Raw genomic sequence first — 24,881 nt, 5'->3', positions numbered from 1 at the left:
TCAGATTATCCAATGATTTATTTATTGCTTTCAAAAAATACATCTGATATCTAATGTTCACCATGCCCTACAAAGCTGCACTGTAATGAAAACCTAAGCTCCCATGGTATATATTTAGTTGTAGTTTTCATATTTTGTTGTAGTTTTCGTGCTGTCAGTGTTTGTTTATTCACTTTTCAAGTTGTACAAGATGTACAACTATTTGGTATGCATAGCAGGTAAGTTTGTTTTAAATAGATATTTACTAATAAAAAAATTAATTATAACTGTATAAAAGAGCTTGTCCCTTGAGGCACAAAACATGCTTGTTCCCTTGAACATGATAGATAGATAGATAGATAGATAGATCATGAGAAATGAGACATTTCTTGCCAGTGTCCACCCTTCATCCCTCAAATGTCATCTGCAGTGAGCTGGGTGGCAGTTCCCAAAATAGTTCACACAGCCTGGGATGGATTTACAGTCCATGTGGAATCTGAAAAACTCAAGACCTATGGGACTGGCAACCCAGGAACAGCACTTGCTGATGGAAGACTGTAGAAACTGCTGAAACAGAAAATAAATGTTCATTTGTGGGTGTTAAAATAGCATTTGCCACAAAGCACACTCCTGTGGTTAATCATATAACTCCAGGAGTTGTGGGAGTAGAAATAGTGTCTGATTAACCAGTATGTCATAGATGTTGAATTTGAGTAGGATTCATGGCTTTTGTGTGACTTCAGGCAACACAATAAACTGGAGGCTTTGAGTTGCTCCTTCAGTAACATCCTTCAGCTCAGAAGCCCCTGTTTTTTGCCTTTTATTGCTGATTTTTCTTGCCTTTTATTGCTGATCCAGATGCCACCTAGCTGGCTTTGGAAGACTGTGTCACCTGTGGGGAGGAATGGGTCAGGTCAGTCCCCCAGTCGCCCACTGCATTTGAGCAGGCCCCCAGAGTGTTTTGTGCATCTCTGCTTGCCCCCAGGGCCCTGGGCTTTCTAGGAGAGAACACCTGTGTGAATGTGTGCCTGGGCTCTCTGTAAAGCCATGGTGGAGCTGGCTGCAAGCCTGCATCTGTTCAGCTGCATTTTGGAAATGCAAAAGTTCTAGCTGACCTGCACTCCCATTCCCCCTGCTTTGTGGGAGGAGTCTCTGTGGCTTTTAATTGTTCAGATTTGGCTGTCATTTACCTTGAAAGATAAAATATTTACTGATGGCTTATGAAATCTTTGCTCATTTAAAAAATATTCCTGGTCATTGTGACCAGAGCTGAAAGGACACCCTGATCCTCTGATTTATTTGAATAAATATATATATATGTGCCATTTATATAGGTTTTCATTAGATTGTTAAATGTGCTTTGGTGCTCATAGGAGTATAATATCAAGGGGATATCTGTCCTTGTCTGCAGGGGCAGCTGGAACCAGTGCTGAGGGAAGGGGAGGAACACTGTCAGTGTGTGATACTGACTCTGTTAATTGGGCTGCTATCAGCTAGATAACAGTTCAGGTCAGGTGCCAGGTCAGCATAACCTGGGCAAAATCAACCTAATCTATGGTAGGACCAAATAGCAGCAGCCAGCTGTGACACAACCTAGGAAATTAAGTAATGTGTTTATTGTAAAATTATTGTAAGCGATCTAGTAAAAACTTATTAGGATAAGTTGAAACTTTTAAACAATTCAGCAAAGCACTTATGAGATGATCAGTGAGATGCCAAGGTATGACTTGATTTCTGTTATTCCATCTGAAGAGAAAGTATGATTGCAAAAAGGGAGGTGTTTACATTAACTGATAAAAAACTTGAGAATTCAGCAGAACAGAGCCACGTGTTCCTGAGCTTTCTTCCATAAAAGTGTCACCATGTCTGCCACAGCCCCATTCACCTTCACTATGAGGGGGATCATACTTGCACTAGTGCTCACCCTTGTAGGTAAGGCTACCTATACTTTCTTCACCTTTCTTCTCTAAATTTTCCTTAAGGATCTAGATTGAACATTACTCACCTGGTTTTTCATCTCTTTTTGTAGGTAGTCAGAAGTTTGACATTGGTAAGTTAATTTCCTTCCATAACCTGTTTTCAGTGAATTTGCTGTTATTTCTATTTATTAGAACACACTTACAAGTATTGTGAAAATGGCTATTGTTTCCCTCAGACCCTGGCTTCAGTAGCAGAAAGAGCTACTTGTACAGTTATGAAGGCTGGGTGTTGAATGGGCTTCAGGAAAAGAATTTAGCCAAAGCTGGTGTGCGCCTGAGCTGCAAACTAGAGATCAGCGGGCTGTCGGAGAGCGTCTACCTCCTCAAGGTACTGCACCTCCTAAATGGGCAGCAGCAAGCTAAAAGCACAGTTTTCATTGCATCTGGCTGATGGGGGGTCTAGGAAAGCTGCAGGAAACACAGCTGGAGGCTGGTCACTGTAGGTGAAAGAATGAGCTGCAGGCTGCCGTTTCAGAGGGATGAGTCACTTATCTGTGCTCCTTCTGGAAGTTGCTGGTAGGAGCTGTTCCTCAAGACTTCATATTGGAAATACAGCTGCTAGGGGTTTGCTAGAAAATGGAAAATTAAAGACATTTAAGCCTGCTCTAAAATTTGATTCTAGTCTTAACACACTTGGAACTCCTAGTGCGAAGCTAGGACTTGGGTGTGTAAAATCATTGTCATGAAGACAACTCATAACAATAGACTTAAAAAGTGATAAAAACTAAAAATAAAAAGTGATACATGATAAAGGTAAGATTAAAAAGTGAAAATCATTAAAAAAGAGTATGTAATAATGTTTAGTGTTTGAATAATGCAGTAAAAGATCTGTACGTGTGGAATCATGCCTCTGCTGATGTTGGCAGTGATAGGACCTGGCTCAATTCAAAATGAATATGCTTCAGAAATGTACTTTTACCCCTTTAATTCAGTTACAAATCAGAGGGTCTTTTTGGAGTACTGAATTCAGTGACAGCTGTCAATAGTTGTATTGAACTGTAGATCTTTGAAAATTGGGGGCTAGGGATTGCAGTTCACATTACAGACTTTGTCCCAAAATTCTTGTACAGTGTGCACCAGCCTGTGCTCTGAGGTACCTAAGCTGGCAGTAATTTTGCCAAAGTTATTGAAATTGCTTCTTATTTACACAGCATCTCAGTGTTTATAAATATATTGTTCATTGTTAAAATATTTTGGTTGATTTAAATAAATAACAAATATGAAGCTAATATAGTAATTAATTTAGTAAAAAAAAAAGTCATATAGGAATAAGATAAAATGAAACATTCTAAAACTGCACTTTTTTTACATTTAGAATGGTACAAGCTCTTAAAATGTAAAATCTAAAGCATGACATTTATTTTAAGGCTGACAAAAAGGGAGACTTTATTTGATATATTAACTGCTTCGGTAAGATAAAATAGTACTGTTGAGCAGACAGGATTTGCACTGGTTTTACAGTAGTGTAAGCACAAGACAAAAGAATAAACTGCTCTATGATTTTCTAAGCCTACATTTGGAAGAAAAGAGTATCTCACTAGTGGTTATCCTAATTTCTTCCAATATGTTTGCATATTTAGTACCAAAGGGATTTTATTCACCTAAGTATCTTGATTTCCTCCCAGATCCGCTCCCCACAGCTCGAGGAATACAATGGCATCTGGCCCAGGGATCCATTCACTCGATCCTCCAAAATCACCCAGATGGTTTCCTCATGCCTTACCCGGCCCTTCAAGTTTGAATACAGCAGTGGACGGGTTGGAAACATTTATGGCCCAGAAAACTGCCCTGATACTTGCATTAACATAGTGAGAGGAATACTGAACATGATACAGATAACCATTAAGAAGTCACAGAATGTGTATGAATTACAAGAGGTGTGTTTCTCTCCATTCTAAAACTATTTTGCTGAAAGGATGTGTTTATTCTCTTTAGCTGGTCTTCCTCTGAGTTTTTGTCTATTTGCATCTACTTTTGTGTGTCTGTAGTAAGAAAAAGATGATTTTCATTCATATAGAAGTAAATGTGTGGATGTGTGTTCAACAAATTATTGGGGCTGAATTCTTTCTAAGACATATGTCTTTAAGTCCTAACATGCAGTTCTTTGGAGAAAAAGAATTGTTATTCATGAATTTATTTGTTATATGGCTTCTGTAATGCAGCTATTTGATCAATTTTATTTGCTGATTGTTGATATTAATTGATTACTTTTTAAGTTTAAACTCCATCCCCTGACCGAGTATTGCTCACATGCCTATTATTTAGTTCAGAAGGAATGATTGTATGTAATACTAACAGCTTCACTGAGAATCTTCATTAAGTAAAACTTCTTACACAGTAAAATCCTGATATAATTGGGAAGTCTCATTCTCTGTATTCATCTGCCAGGCTGGGATTGGAGGTGTTTGCCATACAAGGTATGTCATCCAGGAAGACAAGAAGAACAATCGAGTCTCTGTGACCAAAACTGTAGACCAAAATAATTGCCAGGAAAAAGTGGTGAAGAGTCTTGGAATGGCTTACATCTATCCCTGCCCTGTTGACATGATGGTATGTGAGATGTGGAAAGATCTTCCTAATTACAAACATGGCCACCATGTTCCCATTTATTCACTCTTTGGGTCTCCCTGTCCTCCTACAGAAAGAAAGGATCATCAAGGGCACTGCAGCTTTCTCCTACAAGCTGAAGCAGTCAGACAGTGGTGCCCTGATCACAGAGGTGGTGTCTCAGCAGGTGTATCAGATCTCACCATTCAGTGAACCCACCGGTGTCGCTGTCACGGAAGCAAAGTAGGTGGGACGTGGGCTTGCTTCACAAAGTGAGAATAATTAGAGGTTCTGTCAGTCCCCTTCACCCCCAGCTGAAGTGAAATGAGACTGGAGCTCCACAGCAGTTGAATGGAGCTGTGTAATCACACTTGGAGTTTCCAGAGTCCTAAAAGTTCAGCAAACCATTTTCTATTTGTACCCTGGTCAAACTGGCATTACAATTACATGGAAGGAAAGGAGAAAAGCTGTTTTGTTGGCTTATACCATAAGAATGCTACTTTACTGCTCTGTTTGTTCTGAAAAGGGGCTAATTTATAGTGTCAGGAGGAAGAAAGTGTATGTAGAAATAAGATCATTCATTACACCAGGTCAGTAGCTCTCATTCAGCAGACAGCAATTTTGCTTCTCCTTGGAAACAATTTCATTGTAGATAACTCCAATGTCATTTTGTTCTAGACAGAAAGCTTCACTCATTAGCAAAAGGTTTTCTTTTGATAAGAAAAATTTTTAAAGAGTAAGACAGTTACCATCACAGTATCACTGAACAAACAAACAAAATTCCCACCTGGTTGAAGAGAGATAATGCCTTTCTCCTGTGACTCTTGACAGACAACAACTCACCTTGCTGGAGGTGAAGAGTGAATGGGGGAGCTCCCCAGACATCTCCATGCAGAGCTATGGCAGCCTTCGGTACCAGTTCCCAGCAGTACTGCCACAGATGTCAGTGCAGCTCATCAAGACCAAAAACCCTGAGCAACGGGTATTTTTTCCAAATTGCTTTCCTAATTAAAAATAAAAACCCTGATCATAAATTCCAAAGAGTGTAATTCTGCATGCCCTCTGTCTTGTGTTTTGTAACAGATAATGGAAACCCTGCAGCACATAGTCCTGAATAACCAACAAGATTTCCATGATGATCTTCCATACCGTTTCCTGGAGCTCGTCCAGCTCTGCAAGCTGACAAGCGCTGACACCCTTGAATCCATCTGGAGACAGTGTTCGGACAAACCCCGCTACAGGTATTTCATTGTATCAGCCTATCAGAAACTCTTCTGGCTGTGTGACAACTGGGAGCTAAAATGAAGGATTTCAAAAATCTCTTTGCAGGCGATGGCTGCTGAGCGCAGTTTCTGCGACGGGCACCGCAGAAGCTCTCAAATTCATCAAGAGCAGAATCCGCAGTGATGACCTCAGCTACCTTCAGGCTCTTCTGAGTGTTCCCTTTGCTCTCCATTTAACAAAAGCTGATGAACAGACTGTTCCAATAGCAGCAGTGAGTAAAGCCATGTGAATGTTTCCTGTCTCACAACGAAAGGAATGATAATCAACATCAACAACTTGTGATCAAGTACCTTAGAGGCTGGATTCTCGTCTTGTGTGCACTAATTTTGTGGAAATGTTGACCCGTGAATTTTTTTTGGCCTGGCATTTATTAGAGGATAGTTCTATGACTTCATTTCTCTATATTGATATAAAGGCCTTTTCTTATAAGAGCTTCTGGGAATAATTCCCATTTTAGTTTTCAGGGATCACATGGCATGCCTCCTACAGACAAAACTTTTTCCCTTTAATCTCCTACTTCTGAAACAAATGATGGTTGGGGTGTTATGTCACTTGAGCAGCTCTTTTAATTGCAAACTAGTCCATGAAGTGGAAAATGCTGCAGGAAAAGTATTAGTGTAAACATCAAATACATTGACACAATAATGAACCATTAATTGTGAGCAGGATTTTTGCCATCTCTAGCCAACATTCTTAAACAGGAAAAGCAAAAATGATGTGAAAATGCATCATTAATATAATTGAGTTGCACATTTTTCTAGAGGTATTCCATTTATACATTGATATTTATCCATCCTAATGTTTTCAGTGTTCAGTTGACGAAAATCAAAATGTAGCTATGTTAGGCTTACATGTGTATAAACTAGTGGGGAATTAAGCTCCTAAGTAAAGCTTCCAAATATAATGTCTGCAAGCTACTTTAATATGTTTAGATAAGAAGAGTAATCATTCTGAAATTGATCCCTTCAAATAAGATCTGATTATTTTCCTGCTCTGAAAGCTTTGTGAAGCACTGTATTAAATGACAAATTAATTTTTTATTCTGCTTCACAGGATTTAGTGACAAGTTCTCGAATCCAGAAAAATCCCATGCTTCAACAACTTGCCAGCTTGGGATACAGTTCTGTGGTGAATAGATACTGTTCTCAGACCTCAGCTTGTCCTAAAGAAGCTCTCCAGGTAGGTGGCTTTTTGCCAAGCTTTTTTTTTTTAATAGCTTAGTAATGTTCATTATATTAGCTTAATTCTTTTAATATACAGTATAAAAAGGGTGACTGGAAATATAAATACACATTTTGTAGGTTTTCTTCAGAACAAAAACATCAAATAATTTTGTCAATGTAATAATTTGCTTCATCATTGAAAACACAGTTTTCACATTGCAAAGGTAAAATCCTGAGAGAAACCACCATTGAGTGATTTTTATCAAAGCCAGTTTGTTTATTGTGGTAGGCTCTTCAGTGGGTAAGGGGGACACTGTGGACAGTCTATACATTAGAGTGAGAGATTGATTGATTGAACTGTGCTTTGTTTGCAGCCCATCCATGACCTGGCAGACGAAGCAATCAGCAGGGGCCGTGAGGACAAAATGAAATTGGCTCTGAAGTGCATTGGCAACATGGGAGAGCCAGCCAGCATCAAGCGCATCCTCAAGTTCCTTCCCATCTTTTCATCCAGTGCTTCTGATATCCCCATCCACATTCAGATTGATGCCATAATGGCCTTGAGAAAAATTGCTTGGAAGGACTGCAAAACAGTACGTAGGATCTGGTAGATTTTCTTTACTTAGTTAATTAGAATATGTACCATAAGTGTAATGATTTTAATGGTATTGTGTGTGGATTCGGTTTTTTCAAAAAAAGATTATTTTTAAGAACAATACTACACAGTTTTACATTCAGCTGATGTTTTCTGCTAAGATGCCATGATAATTAGTCAGTAGGAATCTTCCAGCAGTGTTGCTTTTATCTTCTGTTGTAACCAACTGAGTCCTGTGTTAGTAATAGATAGTGGACACTTGGCCACCTAAAAGTCAGACATATAATTTAAATTACCTCTGTAATCTGGAGGAGAGACACTTTGTGTTAAACTCCTGGGCCAAATGTCAGCTTTGCCCTGCCTCTTTCAGACCCTTCCCTGAGGCTGGATGAGTAACCACTGACCCCACACTGAGCTTGCTGTCACAGAAAGTATAGGCAAGACTTTCAGATAGTTTAGGTATAGGACATATAAGAGAAACCCTTCAGTCAGACTGTCTTTGGTGAACTGCTGAACCTTTTTAAAACTGGTCTAAAATAGTGAAGCATGCTCACTGAGTCAGTGGAGTTACTTCAAACCATGAATCTGTCTTACTACGTACACTTTTTTCTTCCAAAAATGTTCACTGATGTTTGAATGTCAATAATGCACAAAGCAATGCTGAAGCCTTTTGGATTGCCATGGGTTGATAGATGGACATTTATTTCCATTTCAGTGGCTTCATGAGGCCGTTCCACCATGGCCCCTTCAGTTATATTAGTAAAGTTATGTGGAACCCTGCAGTAAAAAAGATCAGGAAACTCTTCTGCAGGGATAATGATCCTCTCTCCCCTATTTTCTGTGGGTTAGGTGTGGATCCAGTTTGCAAAATGGTTTCAGTTATTGGTAATTCCAGGCCCTGTTTTGTCTCTGCAGGTGCAGGGATATCTCATCCAGATCCTCGCTGACGAGTCGCTCTCCCCCGAGGTGCGGATGATGGCTTGTGCTGTTATCTTTGAGACAAGGCCTGCCCTTCCCTTGATAACAACCATTGCCAACGTGGCCATGAAGGAGAGCAATCTGCAAGTGGCCAGTTTTGTGTATTCCCACATGAAGGCTTTGTCCAAGAGCAGGTTGCCATACATGTACAACATGTGAGTAGAGACAGGAACAAAGCAGGTGCTCTACAGCAAATTATCATCTTCTGCACGTGCTGACAACTGAAGTCAGTTTATTTACTGACAGGAACTTGTTTCTGGATACTATTACCTTTCTCATTTTGTTTAGATCTTCAGCTTGCAATATTGCCCTTAAGCTGCTGGCCCCCAAATTGGACAGGCTGAGCTATCGCTACAGCAAGGTCATACGTATTGGAGGCTACTTTGGTAAGTGTTTCAGTCATCAGGAAAAGTTCACTTCAGAAATCCATTCTTTAAATGTTAACTCCTTTGGAGAAATATGGTGTTCTTTGTTTCAGTGAGAAATTAAATGTGAGATTCATATGTTTAGAGTAGCATTTAATGATTTCTGCCTAAACAGTTAGAGTTTATGTAATGATATATCTTAAAGTTGGCAGTGAAAAAGCCTAAACAGAATGGTTAGAAAAAAGATGTCTCTTGTTTTCTTCTGCCACAGATAACTATAAAGTTGGTGCTGCTGGAGATGTATTTGTTATGAACAGCCCAGGAACGATGTTCCCATCAGCAATCATTTCCAAGCTGACAGCATATTCTGCAGGGTCGGTGGCTGATTTGGTGGAGGTAAATATTTACCTAAGTCAATGCTAAATCAAATTCAAATTAAAACTGCTCACAAAGTTTCCTCTCTAAGCACGTTTCAGCCTGCTCCTTCTCGTGCTGTTTTGGTAGGCTGGTGTCCGTGTGGAAGGCCTCACAGATGTCATCGTGAAACGAAACATCCCCTTTGCTGAATATTCCACATACAAAAAGATAAAGGAGATTGGAAAAGCTGTAGGTATTTTCAGTAATACAACGTGTGGGTTATATGAAGGGGTATTGGTGATGCTTCTCACTAGCTAAGCCCCGTATCAGGAGGCAAACTATTCTCCTAGGAGTCAGCTCAAGAATTTCTGTAAAGGAGAGATGTGCAGTGGGGACTTCAGGGGACATTTGCCATGGCTGCAATAGCTTCTGCCAGTTTTTGCTCTGGCTCTGCCTCCTCCCCAACTCAGAGATGGCTGCAGGAGGAGCACAGGAGGGAAGGGAATAGCAGGCATTGCAGCACAGTGTGTCACATGCCTGGCAGGCTTCCTACTCCCTCCCTTCATCTACCTCACCTAGATTACAAGAATATGCCTTCGTCTTCAAGAGAAATGCTTCTTTTTTTTCCAGTGCTTTCAGACTGGGTTTAGTGGTACTGACGGCTCAGACCCTGTGTGCGAATGTTATTGTATTGGGATAGCAAACATTTGTGGGCACCTCAGTGGTGGAAGGAAGTGTGAATTAGGGCCCTCATGCTATTTACAATTGGAAATCTTACAAGGGAAAAGGGCAGCTTGGCCAGTGATGGGTTTAGTTACGGGTGGTTTAGGATGAATCATTATTTATGAAGTGTTCCATTAAGAAACTTTTCTTGTCTCTTTATCTGTTCCCCAGCTGCTGGGATGGAAGGAGCTGCCAACAGAAACCCCCTTGATATCAGCCTACTTTAAACTCTTTGGCCAAGAGCTGGCTTACATCAACATCAATAAGGAGGTGCTACAGCAGGCCGTGAAGGTACCAGGGCCCCCGGCTCCCTTTGCCCGGCGGGGCAGCGCGGCGCTTGCCCGTGCCCCCCTGCCGTGTGCCCGTGTCCTTGCAGGCGCTGCTGGAGCCCTCCGACAGGAACACGCTGCTGAGGAGGCTGGCGGCACAGCTGCGCTCCGGCCTGGCCGCACACTGGGCACAGCCCCTGTGGCTGGCAGAGCTGCGCCACATCGTCCCCACCTGCACCGGGCTGCCCCTGGAGTACAGCTCCTACGGCACCGCCCTGGCCAGGGCTGCCGCCAGCGGTGAGAGGGGCTCCGGGCAGGGGGAGGGACACAGCCCCAGGGGGGATGGAGAAAGGAGTGGGGAGCCAGGGGGATAGGAAAAGAGCTAGTTGGGGTGTTGGAGAGTGGGGCAGTGGAGATGTTTGGAGACAGGATGGATGCACTGGTTTGTGCATTGTCTTTGAATGGATTGATGACAGAAGAGGTGAGAGGAGAACCTGGGAAACCAGAGAGAGAGAGAGAGGCCACAACGTTCAAGGTCAAAAAACCGCAAGAGCTGCCTGGGGAGCTGATGCAGACATGGGTAGGTGCACACACAAGCTAAGGAGGATTCAATGTTGATTTAAAAAGAGAAGAAAACAGAAAACAATCAAAAGAGCACTGTTAGTGGCATTAAGAAGAAGGAAGAGAAGAAGGCCTGTGAAAAGAGACTGGAGCTCTGTTTTAAAAGAACAAATATGTGAGTGCTAGTCCTCATCAAGAAGTTAATTCAGTGATCACACTGTGAGCTGTACAGCAGACCTAAATTAGGCAAGACTGACTCTAACATCTGCTGACACCATGTAAGGAATGAAGGGTGATGAACATGTGCTTGTGCTCTCCCACGTACCCACTCTTCGCTGGTTTCTGGTTTGTTAGTTTGCTTTAGTAACATCTTTTCAGCTCTGCCCCTTCTCTGTGTCTTGTGGTTTTTTTTTTTTTTTTTTTTTTTTTTTTAATAGCAACCTTGTAGCAAAGTTGGGGAGGTATGGATTGGATGGATGGGCTGCCAAATGAGTGAAGGTTATCTGGACTGTTGATCTCCAAGGGCAGTCAACACCTGAAAATAGAATTGGTGACTTGTTACTAGAAACCTTCCACTGCCATTGGCACTTGTTCATTGTCTTTTAAAATTCAAACTTCGTAAAAGAAGGCACCCTCAGGATTTCTGTGTCAATATTAACATTGAGTTGGTGGGAGCAGTTGCTGCTCTGGGGGTCAGGCTGCCACTGACAGGCAGCTTAACAGGTTGGAGAGGATGGCCTGACAGAAGTGTGGTGAAATTTGACAAAGGCAATGCCAAGTCCTTCACCTGGAGTGGAGTAACCCAAGTGCATATGCTGGCCATTACCCAGATAGAGAGCAGCTGTACAGGAAGGGCAGGACAACCTGGTACAATAAACCAGCAGTGTGCTCATGTGGTGATAAAGGCCAACCGTGTCATGGGCTGCAGAAGCAAGAGCAGAGCCAGTGTGACAATGATTTCCTTCTCTATTTAGCACATTTGCAGCTGTATCTGGAGTAAATGTCCAGTTTTGGGTCTACAGTACAAGATGTTCACACTTGATGCGAGGAAAGATTGGAGATCGGAGGTTGATTAGCCTTGTTCTCTGCATTCACTCTGTCTTCTGACTCCCCATGTTTCTGAAATTTTAATGCTACACTAATTATAAAATTTTCAATTTGGGTCAGCTCTTCAATTTCTTAGTATATTTTTATTTCCATTTTCAGTGTGTTGCATCTGAACCTTTGCTTACATAACAAGCTTCCGCTATATTTTCAGTATTCTTCAGAATCATGAAAGGTTTCTTGTGTCCCAAAGTCTGTCTTGTTTTCCAGCTGTATTTTCTGTACTAACAAAACCTCACCTCCTATTGGAAACAGCTTGACTCCTTTCTTCCATTTTTACAATGTTTAAATATTGTTCTTGCATTTGCAGTTGATGGAAAGATAACTCCCCCTTTAACTGGAGATTTTAGACCTTCACAGTTGCTCGAATCCACTGTGCAGATTCATTCTGACATAACCCCCAGGTATGGCAGGTTTCTGAGGCTTTCCATATGAAGGAGGTTTTTAAGGGAAGGCAGAACCACATGGGTGAAAAGAGCACCTTCCTTACACCTGACTGCTGCCCTCTGTTTCAGCTTATACATACAGAAATTTGCAACAATGGGTGTCAACACAGAATACTTCCAACAAGCTGTGGAAATTCAAGGCAAGGTCCTGACAAAAGTGCCAATGAAGTTTGATGCCAAGATAGACATGAAGCTGAAAAATATTAAGATTGAAACAAATCCATGCCATGAGGAAACTGAGCTAGTGGTTGTAAGGTACAGTAGCATGACTTCAGAATATTTTTTGTTGCTGAAGCTTGACAAAGTTCACCATTGACTGACCTCCCACAGAGGTCTCCAGAGAAGCAGAGTGATTCTTCAGTGTATAGCAAAACCTTTGGGATAAATCACAAAGAGGACAAATACATTAGCTAAAAATCAGAAGATACCTGAATTATTTAGCAGTGTAATTTTTATATTAAATTGTTTATTATTTTGTGGGGGTTTTTATTATTTTATTGTCTTTTAAGAATTTTGATTTATGTGTTTGAAGGAGAATTTTTGATGCTTTGGAAATTTTGTTTAAATTTATCCAGACTTTGAGAACTTCCTGCAATATAAAAAATTATATTTGTCATGAACTCTTTTTTTGTTTTCAATCATGTTTATATTTCTAAATTCATATATAATCCCTGTGTTCAAATATCTTACCTCCGTGCTGTCACATGATACTTACAAGGATGATTCAAGGATACTTACAAGGATGATTCAAGGATACTTACAAGGATGATTACAAGGATCCAAAGACAATTCACTGTTTTTTGCATATATCTCAACAGACATAAGGCTTTTGCTGTATCAAGAAATTTAGGAGAGCTAGGTGTTGAAAAGAGAACCCCAATTCTCCCAGGAGATGCTTCATCAAATATTGTGGAAGAACCTTTCAAACCATCAGCTAGAGCTTCCAGTGAAGGCTTCACAAAGGTAACCTATAATTTTTTGGGCTTATACAGTAAGATTTACCCTCTCTGCAATGGATGGCTGTAGTTTGACTCTTGCTGTGACACACTCCCAGTGGTCCTCACATCCCCATCTCTAACGCAGCCAGAAGCTGACAGCGCCTCGAGGAAACGCGCCTATGGCTCTCAAGAGGATCTTGGCCACGTCACGGGAAGAAAAGCTCACAAACGAGACATTTGTGTCAAGCTGCAGCACCTGGGCTGTCAGCTCTGCTTTGCCAGAAGGTCACGAGATGCCAGCTTCCTGAAAAACACCTACTTGCACAGACTCATCGGAGAACACGAAGCTAAAGTAGTCTTGATCCCAGGTAAAATACTGAGCATCTGAGGCTTGTCAGTGCTCTTTGAAGCAGTGTAACTTTCTAATGTGTGCAATTGGTGTGTAGTTGAAACAGATGCTGATATTGACAAAATCCAGCTGGAGATTCAGGCAGGATCCAGAGCAGCTTCCAAAATAATTAATGAAGTAAACTCGGAGTCGGAGGAAGAGGGTGAATCATCTCTGTATGGGGACATTCAAGCTAAACTGAAGAAGATTCTAGGGCTTGACAATGTGTTCAAGGCAAGTGACTTTGGGTCTGGCAGTGGGGAACATGTTCCCCTAAACGTGGGCGAGAATTAGAAGTACGGTGTGGGCAGCTGGCATGGCAAAGAAAGGCTGGGGCTGTTTTGGAAGGTGCCAGTGCCCCATGCTGAGGTATTGCTCCTGTGGGGTGCATCCAGCAAGGTGGGCTGGGCTGGGCTGGATTTCAGATGGATGGAGTGGATCTGAGGGAATTCTGCAGTTTCTGCTGTGAGTGAGTCAGGGAGGTGGTTTTTCCTTGAAAAGCTGGTGTGAGAACCCACCTTTGCCTAACACCCACAGAAGTTTTACTTTGCAAAAACAGGACCAGATGTATTCTCTCTTTTGTACCTCTTGGACTGTATCTGCAGATTGCAAATAAAACACGACACCAGAAGAAGCAACCTTCAAAGAAAGAAAACACTATGCTTGCAGAGCTTGGGGCAGACCCTGATGCAAAACATGCCTCCAGCTCATCTTCTGCCTCCTCAGCTGTCACCTCTTCCTCATCATCTGCTGTTTCTCCTCATCGTAAAGAGGCTGGAGATGAAGATGAGAATAATCAAGAAGAGCAAGCGAGAAACAAAGATGCAAGCAGCAAGAGCAGCAGCAGCAGTGGCAAAAGCAGCAAGAGTAGCAGTAGTGGCAAAAGCAGCAAGAGTAGCAGTAGCAGCAGCGGCAAAAGCAGCAAGAGCAGTAGTAGCAGCAGCAAGAGCAGTAGTAGCAGCAGCAGCAGTAAGAGCAGTAGTAGCAGCAGCAAGAGCAGTAGTAGCAGCAGCAGCAGCAAGAGTAGTAGTAGCAGCAGCAAGAGCAGTAGTAGCAGCAGCAGCAGCAAGAGTAGTAGTAGCAGCAGCAGCAGCAAAAGCAGCAGTAGCAGCAGCAGCAGGAAGTCATCAAGTCATCATAGCCATGGGCATCACTCGAGGCATGTGAATAGCAGCAGCAGCAGCAGTGAGTCACAGAGCCACCACAGCCATGAACATCATTCAGGACATCTGGAAGGTGGCAGCAGCAGCAGCAGTGCATATTCCAAAATATGGGTAATTTTGTCAGTAAATCAACTGATGCTACTAATCATGCTCCTGATGGCTGCTGGCTTTGCATGACAAGTCAGGACATTAGGAGTTGACCAATAGATTTAGCAACATAAAATTGAAAACTTTATTCTACAAACACACCTGCAATCATTGGCACAGATGTCTACTTCATCTCAAAAGTTTTCACAAGTTTGTTGAAAATTTTGTTACTGTCAGGAAATGGGTTTTTTGACAATTTGTTGTCCATAAGTGTTGCATATTTCTGTTTTAATTTTGTGGTAGAAACATTATATAAATGACTTCATCTTGCATTATGTGCTTGTGACTAAGCATACAAAACTATGTATGAATGATAATCAGTAAATTTCTTATTTAATTTCCAGTTCTTAGGCTTTCATATAATTGCAGCATTTCTTTTCCTCTGAGACTTCTAATCATCTTGTTTTTGTCAATTTCAAAGGAAGATCATGAGATTTATCAGTACCGCTTTAAATCAGCACAAAGACAAGAGGTGAGTTTTTCTTTCCTCACTGAAAGAAGTATGGAATCTGTCAAGAGTCAAATGGAGACTTTAATGGCAACTTGTTTTCTTGGTTGAGGAAAATTACAGTACTGATAACATTAGAACTATGGTGTTTCTTCTGAGATGGGTAAAGACCGAGAGCTGTGTTCCCTTTTGTGCTGTGCACATGAAGCCACTTGTGGCTCTGCAAAGGAGCTGCAAAGCCTCTTCCAAAGCAACAAAACAGACTGGAGCTGCACATTTTGGAGGAACCATCAGAGGCTTGATTCATATGATTGGCTTTGATCACCTGGTTTCTTGGGTTGGAATCACTGCATGTACATGAGGATAGTGATGTGGACAAATGTAGAAAGATACCTTATATTATAGTATTTTGGTTGAGGAGATTCTTGCTAGGGCATGAGCCAGCCAGAGCAGTGTACTTGGCACTAGTGTTCCTCAAAAAGTAACATTTGAGCAGTGTGTCTCCACTCAGATGCTCCTTTCCATTCAGTTGGTCCATTCAGTTTAGCTTACAGTTCATCAGGCCTGTGCAGAATTTCTGGTCTTTCATACTGGAGTGAGAATCTGATTAAATTTGACTTACTTTGGTCCATTGTTTTTTCATACAGGGAATTCTCATCTAGGTATGGTCTTTATGGGCCATGAAGAGTCAATTATGTTTGGGGAAACAAAATTTTTCAGAGTTAGATCCTACGTAGTAAGCAGGAAAAAGCCAAGTGCCATGATAGAGAGTATTGCTCAGGACTGCCTAGTGCAATTTCTTCAAGCATGCTTTAAAGTTACCCTCTTAAGCCTGCTGTGGTTTGATTTTTTTGGGTTTTGTTTTTTTTTTTTTTTCAGTTCCCAGAAAGAAAACTCCCAGATGACCAAATTGACAGCTCACATTCCTCTGCCAGATCCAGTCATGCCACATCTCGAGCTTCATGGGTTAGTTGCATCATTTTTGGGGGGTTTTGACAGCTTGGAATAATGTCAGAGTGGCTGTGCACTGACAGTGGTTGTATTTATTAATAACAACAATAATCATGGGAAGGGAGAAATGCCAACCTGTTGAGTCTCAGGTATCAGTCAAGACATGCACCACAGTTCCCATATGCACTTTCCTTGCCACTGAGGATCCTTCTTACTTGCATCACAACCCTTCCCTCATGGAAATCCCACCCAACAGATGCCTGCAGAGACTCATTTTGTGACCTCTGCATCCTGCAGAGAGATTGAGGTGCTGCAGTGCCAGTGTGAGGACACTGGTGGTAGCAAAAGGCATATTCCAGAGGGGGCATGGAGCACCTGGGCTCCTGACCACCAGGCAGATGAGTGCAGGCTGGAGAATGATGGAGTGAAGATACTGAAGATCATGATGCACTTAAGGCTGTTCTCCAAAGGAAGGGGTTCTTGATGTTGGAGAAAATGTCCTGGATTATATTCTGTGCTGAGTTGCTGTGCAAACACAAAACCTGTCTGGCCCCCAGACCTCACAGCCCAAGTGTGAGGAGAAAGCCAGCACAAGACCCAGACAGAAAAACAAGAGGAGATGAGTGGGGGATGTTTCTGCTGTGAGAATGAGTGACGCATACAACTGGCAGCTGATGTTCAAACTGAACCACTTTCTTTTATTCACAGGCTGGATACACACAATGAAGCCCAAATCATATAGTCATTACTGTGTTTTAATTATATGACTATCTCCATGGTATCAGCTGTAGCTCAGGAAATGGCACAAATTTTGGCTCATAAAAACACAGTGATAAAAGCCATCTGGCATGCAGAGGCACGTGCACATCAAAGACATATGCATGAGGTTTTATAGGCATGTATATATGTGTGATATATATGCTGGTATATATTTGTGGTTCAGTTGTTTATTTTTTCATTTATCCATCTAGATCTTGCATCTAAAATGTTCCATGGTAACTCTTCTATAATTGTATGCTTTGCATGTCTTCTCCCCCTTCCTCTTAGCCAAAGTTTTTGGGAGATGTTAAGACCCCAGTATTAGCAGTTTTGCTGCATGGCATCCGTGATGATAAGAAGGTAGGAGGTCTCCAGCTGGTGGTGTATGCTGATACTGACTCCATCAGGCCCCGGCTGCAGGTGTTTGTGTCAAACCTCACCGATTCAAGCAAGTGGAAGCTCTGTGCTGATGCTTCAGTCCACAATGCTCACAAGGCAAAGGTAAGGCTCAAAACTGGCTTGTACAGATCTGTAAGCATCACAGGAACGCTCCAGTCACTAAACAAATGGACCTTTGTCCCTCCCTCACAGGCCTACCTGAAATGGGGACGGAATTGCCAGGACTACAAAGTTTCATCTGAGCTGGTAACTGGGCAGTTTGCTACCCACCCTGCTGTACAAGTGAAACTGGAGTGGCCTAAAGTTCCTTCCAGTGTCAGATCCATAGCAGAATGGTGAGAATTGAGTCTTCAGTGACACTTGCTAACAATGCTGGTCAACTGGGAAAAATCTGCATCTGCACACGAGGCTCTAGTGGCTTAAGAACTGGCTGATACTTTATTCTCTGATCTGTCCAAGTACTGCCTTTGGACATCAAAGCTGAGTGGGATTACATCTTATTTTAATGTACAGTAACTCCTGATATTTGCCATAACTACTGAAAACTGAGGAACAGATCCTTCCTTTCACTTACACTTGAACAGAGCAGAGAATGGGTGTGAGGACATAACCAGGGATCCTGAAGAGTGTTATGCTGCTTACACACAGGTGTGAGACAATCTAGCTGGGATGTGTGCAGCCTTTTTTTCCTCCATCTCACTAAATCTTTCTGATTTGAACTTTTGAAGGTTTTACAAGTTTGTCCCTGGGGCTGCATTTATGCTGGGGTTCTCTGAAAAAATGGACAAGAATCCTTCTCGACAAGCCAGGCTGATCGTGGCTCTAACCTCTCCAAGGACATGTGATGTTGTTATCAAGCTTCCTGATGTAATTATGAAATATTTTTATTGCTCCTCTATTTCATTCCTAGTAGAAAAGTGTGACTGTTTAATTACAGTGGGTCAATTCTGAGAAAGAAATATATAAAAGTAATTTTCATCATGTGCACCCAAACTGATGCTAACTTAATTTTTCTATCATTGTAATATTTCATAGAAGGATGTCTATATAGTGATTCTTTTCATGGAGAGAGACGTGGGCACTCATATGACATGAGTTTCCATCTGTAGTATCTCCATAAGTGTGCACCTCATCACCTTTGAAAGGGAGTAATTCATCCTCTCCTGAACAATACCTGAATGACTTCTCTCACACATGAGAGAAAACTGAGCAAAAGCAAAAACCTCACGGACAACAAGTCAGATGAGTTATGTTCACATAAAGTCTTTGCATTGAAAGTAGAAGAAATAGCTGTTTGCTGGCACAGGTACATTTTGAATGTGCTTTTGAATTCCTTTTCAGATTACCCTCTATGAAAAAGCCATGAGGCTTCCCCTGTCACTCCCTGTAGGTCCAAAGACATCAACCTCAGAGCTGCAGCCTCCCAGCTGGAATGTCTTTGCTAAAGCCCCTTCTGCAGTGCTTGAGAACTTGAAAGGTCAGATCTAACTGGGTTCAGAAGCATGACAACTTCAGACTCACCATTTATTTGGACACCTTGTAAATTTTTCTGGCATTGTTTGTCTCAGTTAATTAGGAAATATTCTGTAATAATGTGAGGATGGTTCAACTGAGAGAAAATACTGTGCATGTAGAACAGAAACCATCATTTCAGGGATCAAGATACCAATTATCTGAATTTATATAATTTTAAATTTCTGTCAATTCTTTTCTTTTTTTGTTAGATAGAAGAACAGATTTTATATGCCTTTTTTCAGAATTTATGGGTGCTTACTAGCCAAAAGTCCCTGTGAACCTTATGAAAACATCACATAATAAAAAAAATACAAAGCTAAAATAGTATAGCACTAAAAACAAACCACACAATTTAATGGCATTCTCTCTCATGGAAAAGACAAAACTCACTGCCTTTTTTTTTTTTTTTTTAAACCAGCTCAATGCTCAGTTTCCTACAACAAGGTCACAACCTTTAATGACGTTCGGTTTAACTACACCATGCCAGCAAACTGCTACCACATCTTGGCTCAGGATTGCAGCTCTGACCTGAAGTTCCTGGTGATGATGAAGAATGCAGAAGAAGCTGTGAACCTGAAAGCAATCAACATCAAGCTTGGCAATCAGTAAGTAACTTCTGCCAGATGCTGGGAGCATGGGGGACCTCATTGCCCACATTTAGCATGAGAGGAGCTCCAATCTGAGCTTTCCTGCAGTGGCTAGCAGCCCATGAGGTTTCAGCACTCCCCTAATTTATTTTCCATGCATATTGAATGTGACCTTGATGCTCTTATCCTGCATCGTAGGTGACAAAAGTACCCCTGATGTAATTTAAATGTTTGAAATGAGTTTGTGCTCTGAGCTGTGACATTTAGTGAGCAGGGAGTTGCCTCTGTCACTGTGAGTGTGTGGAGGGGGCACAGCCAGGCTGTGAGCACTCCTGTCCTTGCAGTGAGGTCGACATGCGCCCTGCCAACGGACGGGTGAAGCTGCTGGTGGATGGGGCTGAGAGCCCAACAAACGTCTCATTGACATCTGCTGGTGAGTGATGCAGCATGTGCTGCTCAATCTTCACATTTGTTTTGGGAGAAAGGAGGAAAGAGAAGGAATCTTGAGAAGGAGATTTGATCAGTTTGTATTCAGTCAGTGTTTCTTTGGTTTTAAGGTAATATTTAAGAATATGTACTTTACTCACTTGCCGAGGGACACTTAGATTGATAAGAGTGTGAAGCTCTTGAAGTAGCCTAAATAAGCAAGATATAATTAACATGAAGATCCCACTTTTTGTACATCATTGCAGGTCCAAATTTGAGAAGATTTTGGCTATGCTATCAATTTTGCCTGGTTAAAAAAGTAGAGCTTTTCTAGAATCCACTACACATGACTTGTATGTTGATGTTTTTCCTGATTTGATTTGTAGGTATAAATTTAGCTTGCATTCTGCCAGGGATAAGTATGGAGAGCTGGTGATACAGCCTGCTTGATTCTTCCAAACAGGAATAGTTTGTTTCTGTGAAAAGTACAGGAAGACCTTGTTTCATCCTGTGCTGTGTAGTCAGGGGCTATATACAGTGTGGGTATTCTGACTGAAGAGCTGCAATATGTGAATTGGGCTAAATCTTGCTGAAATTGGGTTAGCATGTACCAGTGCTGAGCTCTGTCCTATTTGTTATGGACTTGGGAAGTGATAATTGTGCTAGAAATGGCCCCAGTGGCACTCATGGTGATCTTCATATTTCCATATTCCAATGCTGTGCACTCAGAGCCTTGCTAACCTGCACAAATACAGAGATACTATAGACAGCTCAGAAATAATTAATAGACATTAATGTGTTTATTTTAATAACCACCAAAAAATTAATAAGTCTATGACCATTAACATTCTCTTCCATCCTTTTGCAAACACCCATGTATGCCCATTTCTACATTGTTTTCTTCTATATTTTTGTTTCTTGAATAGGGTAACTGAGGAATTTTGAAGAAAAGAACATCTCAGAAACATGACAGTTGCTTTTTTTTCTCTCTTAAAGAAGCTAGGTTTGGTCTGGTTTTGTTTTGTTTTGTTTTGTTTTTTTTTTCTTCTAGGTGCTTCTCTGTGGATCCACAGTGAAAATCAAGGGCTTGTACTTCTCGCCCCAGCCTATGGCATTGATAAACTGTACTTTGATGGATACACATTCAGGGTATCATTCTTCCTCTTCATGAGATTGGGTGTTAAGGAATTTCCATAGGATTCCCTTAAATCTGTGTGTAGGAAGGCAAGGGTGTACAGTGGCAAAGGCAATGTGTGCAGGGCACAAAAAACCCCAAAGGGAAGATGATCATACAGGATTGCACAGTCCTGCTCTTTATTTCTGAGTGTGAGAAATGAGAACCCTTGATCAACAAAAGTATTCTGTTCTTGCAGTACAGATGTGTGTTGGGAAGTGGCTCTGTGAGTGTACACACGCTGAGTCAGCAGTGCCTTTGCAAGAAAAATGAGTTTGCAGCTCCTGACACTGTTCTTACAGCTGTATAATTTTCCAAAACAGCAAAAATGCAACCATTCTTGTTTGATAAATGAGTGGTTTAAAGTCTGCACTCAAATTAACACGAAGCTGGAACGTAAGGGGTTGGTAAACAGTTTCATATCTGTCTCTTGTACTATCAAAACAACCACCAGAAAAAAGCTTCAGCATATTAATAGTCTAGAGCATGAATTACAACTTACATCCTAGACTGGCACAGTAGGTTATAAAGACTGTATCAGTTATAGATTCTGCAGCCCCACAGGAGTTTGGCACCTGACTGTCAGACCCTTTTGAATTCTTATCCAAGAGATTTTAAATGTTTGTGCATTAACTTACACTGGAAGGGACCTGCATAGCAAAAATGTGCTCCACAGGTATTACTTTTATTTTTAACTTGAAATACTTCTTGCTTCTTTTCCCTCCAAGATCCAAGTTGCTTTATGGATGGCAGGGAAAATGTGTGGGCTGTGTGGAAAATATGATGCAGAATGTGAACAGGAATATCGGATGCCTAATGGATATGTAACTAAAGATGCAGTGAACTTTGGGCATTCTTGGATTTTGGAAGAAAGACCCTGTAGAGGAGGTATGCAAGCTCTAATAAATTTAATATCATATTACTGCAGTTGTTCAGGAAATGTTGAATCTGTTCTGAAAATTTAAAATCCATATATATTTTGGAAATGAAAAGCATATTAGAAGATTAATGATTAAGTTATATACTGTTTTAAAATTACTTGCAAGTTGAGAAAGAAATAAGAAATCACAGGTTAAACAAGCCAAAATATATAACTTAGTTGTAGTTAAAAAAATAAGATGAATTAAAATCTTCAATCTTTCAGTTTTGAAGTATTTTAGATGAGGATCAGAAAGAGGATAAGCTTCACACACAATGCTTTTATTTAAGCACAACCCCATTTTCTGGACATCAATTTTCAGCAATTAATCCATCAAAAAATCAGATGGGAATTAGTAGTTATTACCAGGGCTGACCACCTGGTTTTTGAACCAGTGCAACCTGTCAAACAAAGCATTCAAGTTTTGTATGTACAAAGTAGCTGAGCAGTCCAGGGACTTAATTACATGGTTGAAATAAAAAAGCTGCATTTTAAGTCTTTCTGTAGATTAGGATCTCATGGTGTGCAGCTCTCAGCTGGGGTTATGATGCAACATCACACCACAGTGCTGGAGGAGAACAGGCACGTTGCATCTGTAGAGACTTGCCTTGTGGGAAGGACATCTTCAGTCCCTGCAGATGGCTTGTGCATGTCTAGCTCAGCATTAGCTGTTATCCTTTCATGTTTTTGTCACAAATTCTGGACAACAAACTTGCTTTAGATGGATATGGAGCCCACATACACATCCACAATAATATTCTGTGGCTGGTGGTGACCACGTTATGTTTCCATTTAACATATGGTGGAAGCTGCTGAAGCTTGAAGACATAAAATCTATATCTAGGAATAAATTGTGGTCTGTTTAGCTTCTCACTTGTAACTGTTTGTCCTGGGAATCCAAAATGAGATCAATATTTCTTGTTGGCAGCAATGACTGTTGCTCTCTCTCTCTGCCCAGTTCCGTGTCTGAATGACACTGGTAATAATGCAATTCTTTAGTGATTAATTTTATTTGGTCAGAAATCTCCCCTTTAGTTCCACTGCTGAATATTCAACATTTTAAAATGTGTTTTGACAGCTATTCAGTAAGCCAGTTTACCTTGAAAAATGTTTATTAGAAAGTACTATGTTTCTATATCCTGATCTAGAAGCAGAGCAATTGCATTTGAAATTACCTTTCCAGGGCTCCATACCTAACAAGCTGATTTGAAAGATTTATCAGTCAGTAAAGCTTCTTCATTTATGATCAAAACCCAGTTTTCACAGAGGGAGGTGTGCAGATGGGCAGTGCAGGCAGACGGGTCCTTCTGGGGGGTCTGGAGCTGTATCCCGTTATCCCAAAAGCTGTCCCCCTGCCCGTTGCAGCCTGCAAGCTGCGGCACTCCTTGGTGAAGCTGGAGAGGGCGGTGCGGCTGGCCGGGGTCGAGTCCCGGTGCTACTCCACGGAGCCGGTGCTGCGCTGCACCAAGGGCTGCTCCCCCACCAAGACTGCTCCGGTCACCGTGGGCTTCCACTGCCTCCCTGCTGGTAAGGCACAGAAATCCCACCGAGGAGCAGCTGAGCCAAAGGATAAACAGATTGTCACTTGGCTCCGTCATTCCACTTGAAAAACATGAACAATATAGCATAGCCATAGGTGGGCATGGACTTACTGCCCTACTGACTGAAGATTTCCCTGTTTTATTAGTAGGCAAACATTCCTTCAGTGAGGGAGAGGGTTCTCTATTGGGCTTTTAATTGTTTTCACTCTATTGGGATTTAAAATCTAAACTGAATTCTCCTTTGTGGTGCTTAGGGCTAACAAAGTAAGGGCAGGACAACAGCGCAGTCAGCATGTGATTGAGCTGAAAAGCTGTGTGCTGCAGCATGTGCAGACTGAGCCATAGAGGACCAAAACAGAGCAGCACCCCAAAACAGAGATCCTTGCCTTGCATTTCTATACACCCCTGCCTTTCAGTGTGATCCTGCTTCACTGAGCTGATTTAGGTACTAGATGGGCAGGTGTGGACAGGATTGTTGCAAACAGGCCCAGTGACATAGGAGGATTTATTTTCTATACGTTTATTGTAGATTATAAAATAAAGTAGATACAGATTATATAGAGCATAGAGTTTTATCTGTTTTCCAAGGGTTTTTTTCTTAAAGATTGTAATACCCTTTCCTAAATGTATCATTAATAAAATTCTGCAGAGAAGTAGTAGCTTTCAAGGCAGGACTGGCTTATTAATGAAGTGGGTTTCCTGGAACATCTCTGTGTGACTTAGACAAATACGAATATGTAAATCAGTGAGGAGCAACCAAGCCTGCTGTAATTAATAACTAGTGCATGGTAAATGCTGCAGCTTGCAGAACTACTTGTGAAGTAAACTGTTTAATTTTCATTTCTTGTTCCACATCAGATTCAGCCACCAGCCTCACAGACAAGCAGATGAAGTTTGACCAGAAGTCAGAGGATATGAAGGACACTGTTGATGCACACATAGCATGTTCTTGTGAGGATGAAAACTGCAGCACATGAAGCTGTACCTGTGCAGCATAGGAAAAAACATAAATACTTTCATGTTTTTATTGTAAAAAACCTTGTCTTAAGAAATAATAGATGCTAAATTAGGTACTCAAGGATCTTGTATGTGGAATCTTCCCAAGTAATTTAAAGTATTAAACTTTGTTATTGTAGAAACTGTTATGATTCCCCATAAATACCTGATTTCATAATA

The 24,881-nt window shown here is 41.3% G+C and overlaps 1 protein-coding gene across 1 annotated transcript; it reads left to right on the top strand.

Moving 5' to 3' along the window:
* The first annotated feature begins 1,729 nt into the window (after window positions 1-1,729).
* On the top strand, window positions 1,730-24,881 carry LOC103814919 (vitellogenin-2-like). The gene is made up of 35 exons (XM_009088576.4): window positions 1,730-1,911; window positions 2,009-2,029; window positions 2,135-2,286; window positions 3,584-3,835; window positions 4,347-4,508; window positions 4,600-4,748; window positions 5,337-5,487; window positions 5,589-5,746; window positions 5,835-6,000; window positions 6,843-6,968; window positions 7,327-7,545; window positions 8,463-8,680; window positions 8,814-8,911; window positions 9,162-9,286; window positions 9,395-9,496; window positions 10,142-10,261; window positions 10,347-10,536; window positions 12,215-12,308; window positions 12,420-12,605; window positions 13,169-13,313; window positions 13,434-13,656; window positions 13,735-13,910; window positions 14,282-14,950; window positions 15,408-15,458; window positions 16,314-16,400; window positions 17,433-17,645; window positions 17,736-17,878; window positions 18,272-18,410; window positions 18,885-19,020; window positions 19,477-19,663; window positions 19,990-20,078; window positions 21,123-21,220; window positions 21,974-22,133; window positions 23,530-23,691; window positions 24,564-24,881. Exons 1-35 carry the CDS (start codon window positions 1,842-1,844, stop codon window positions 24,680-24,682), a joined length of 5,556 nt encoding a protein of 1,851 aa, XP_009086824.4. The 5' UTR covers window positions 1,730-1,841; the 3' UTR covers window positions 24,683-24,881.

The sequence above is a fragment of the Serinus canaria genome, chromosome 8, assembly GCF_022539315.1.
Source record: "Serinus canaria isolate serCan28SL12 chromosome 8, serCan2020, whole genome shotgun sequence".
NCBI lineage: Eukaryota > Metazoa > Chordata > Aves > Passeriformes > Fringillidae > Serinus > Serinus canaria.
This window is presented reverse-complemented; position numbering and strand designations above follow the sequence as displayed.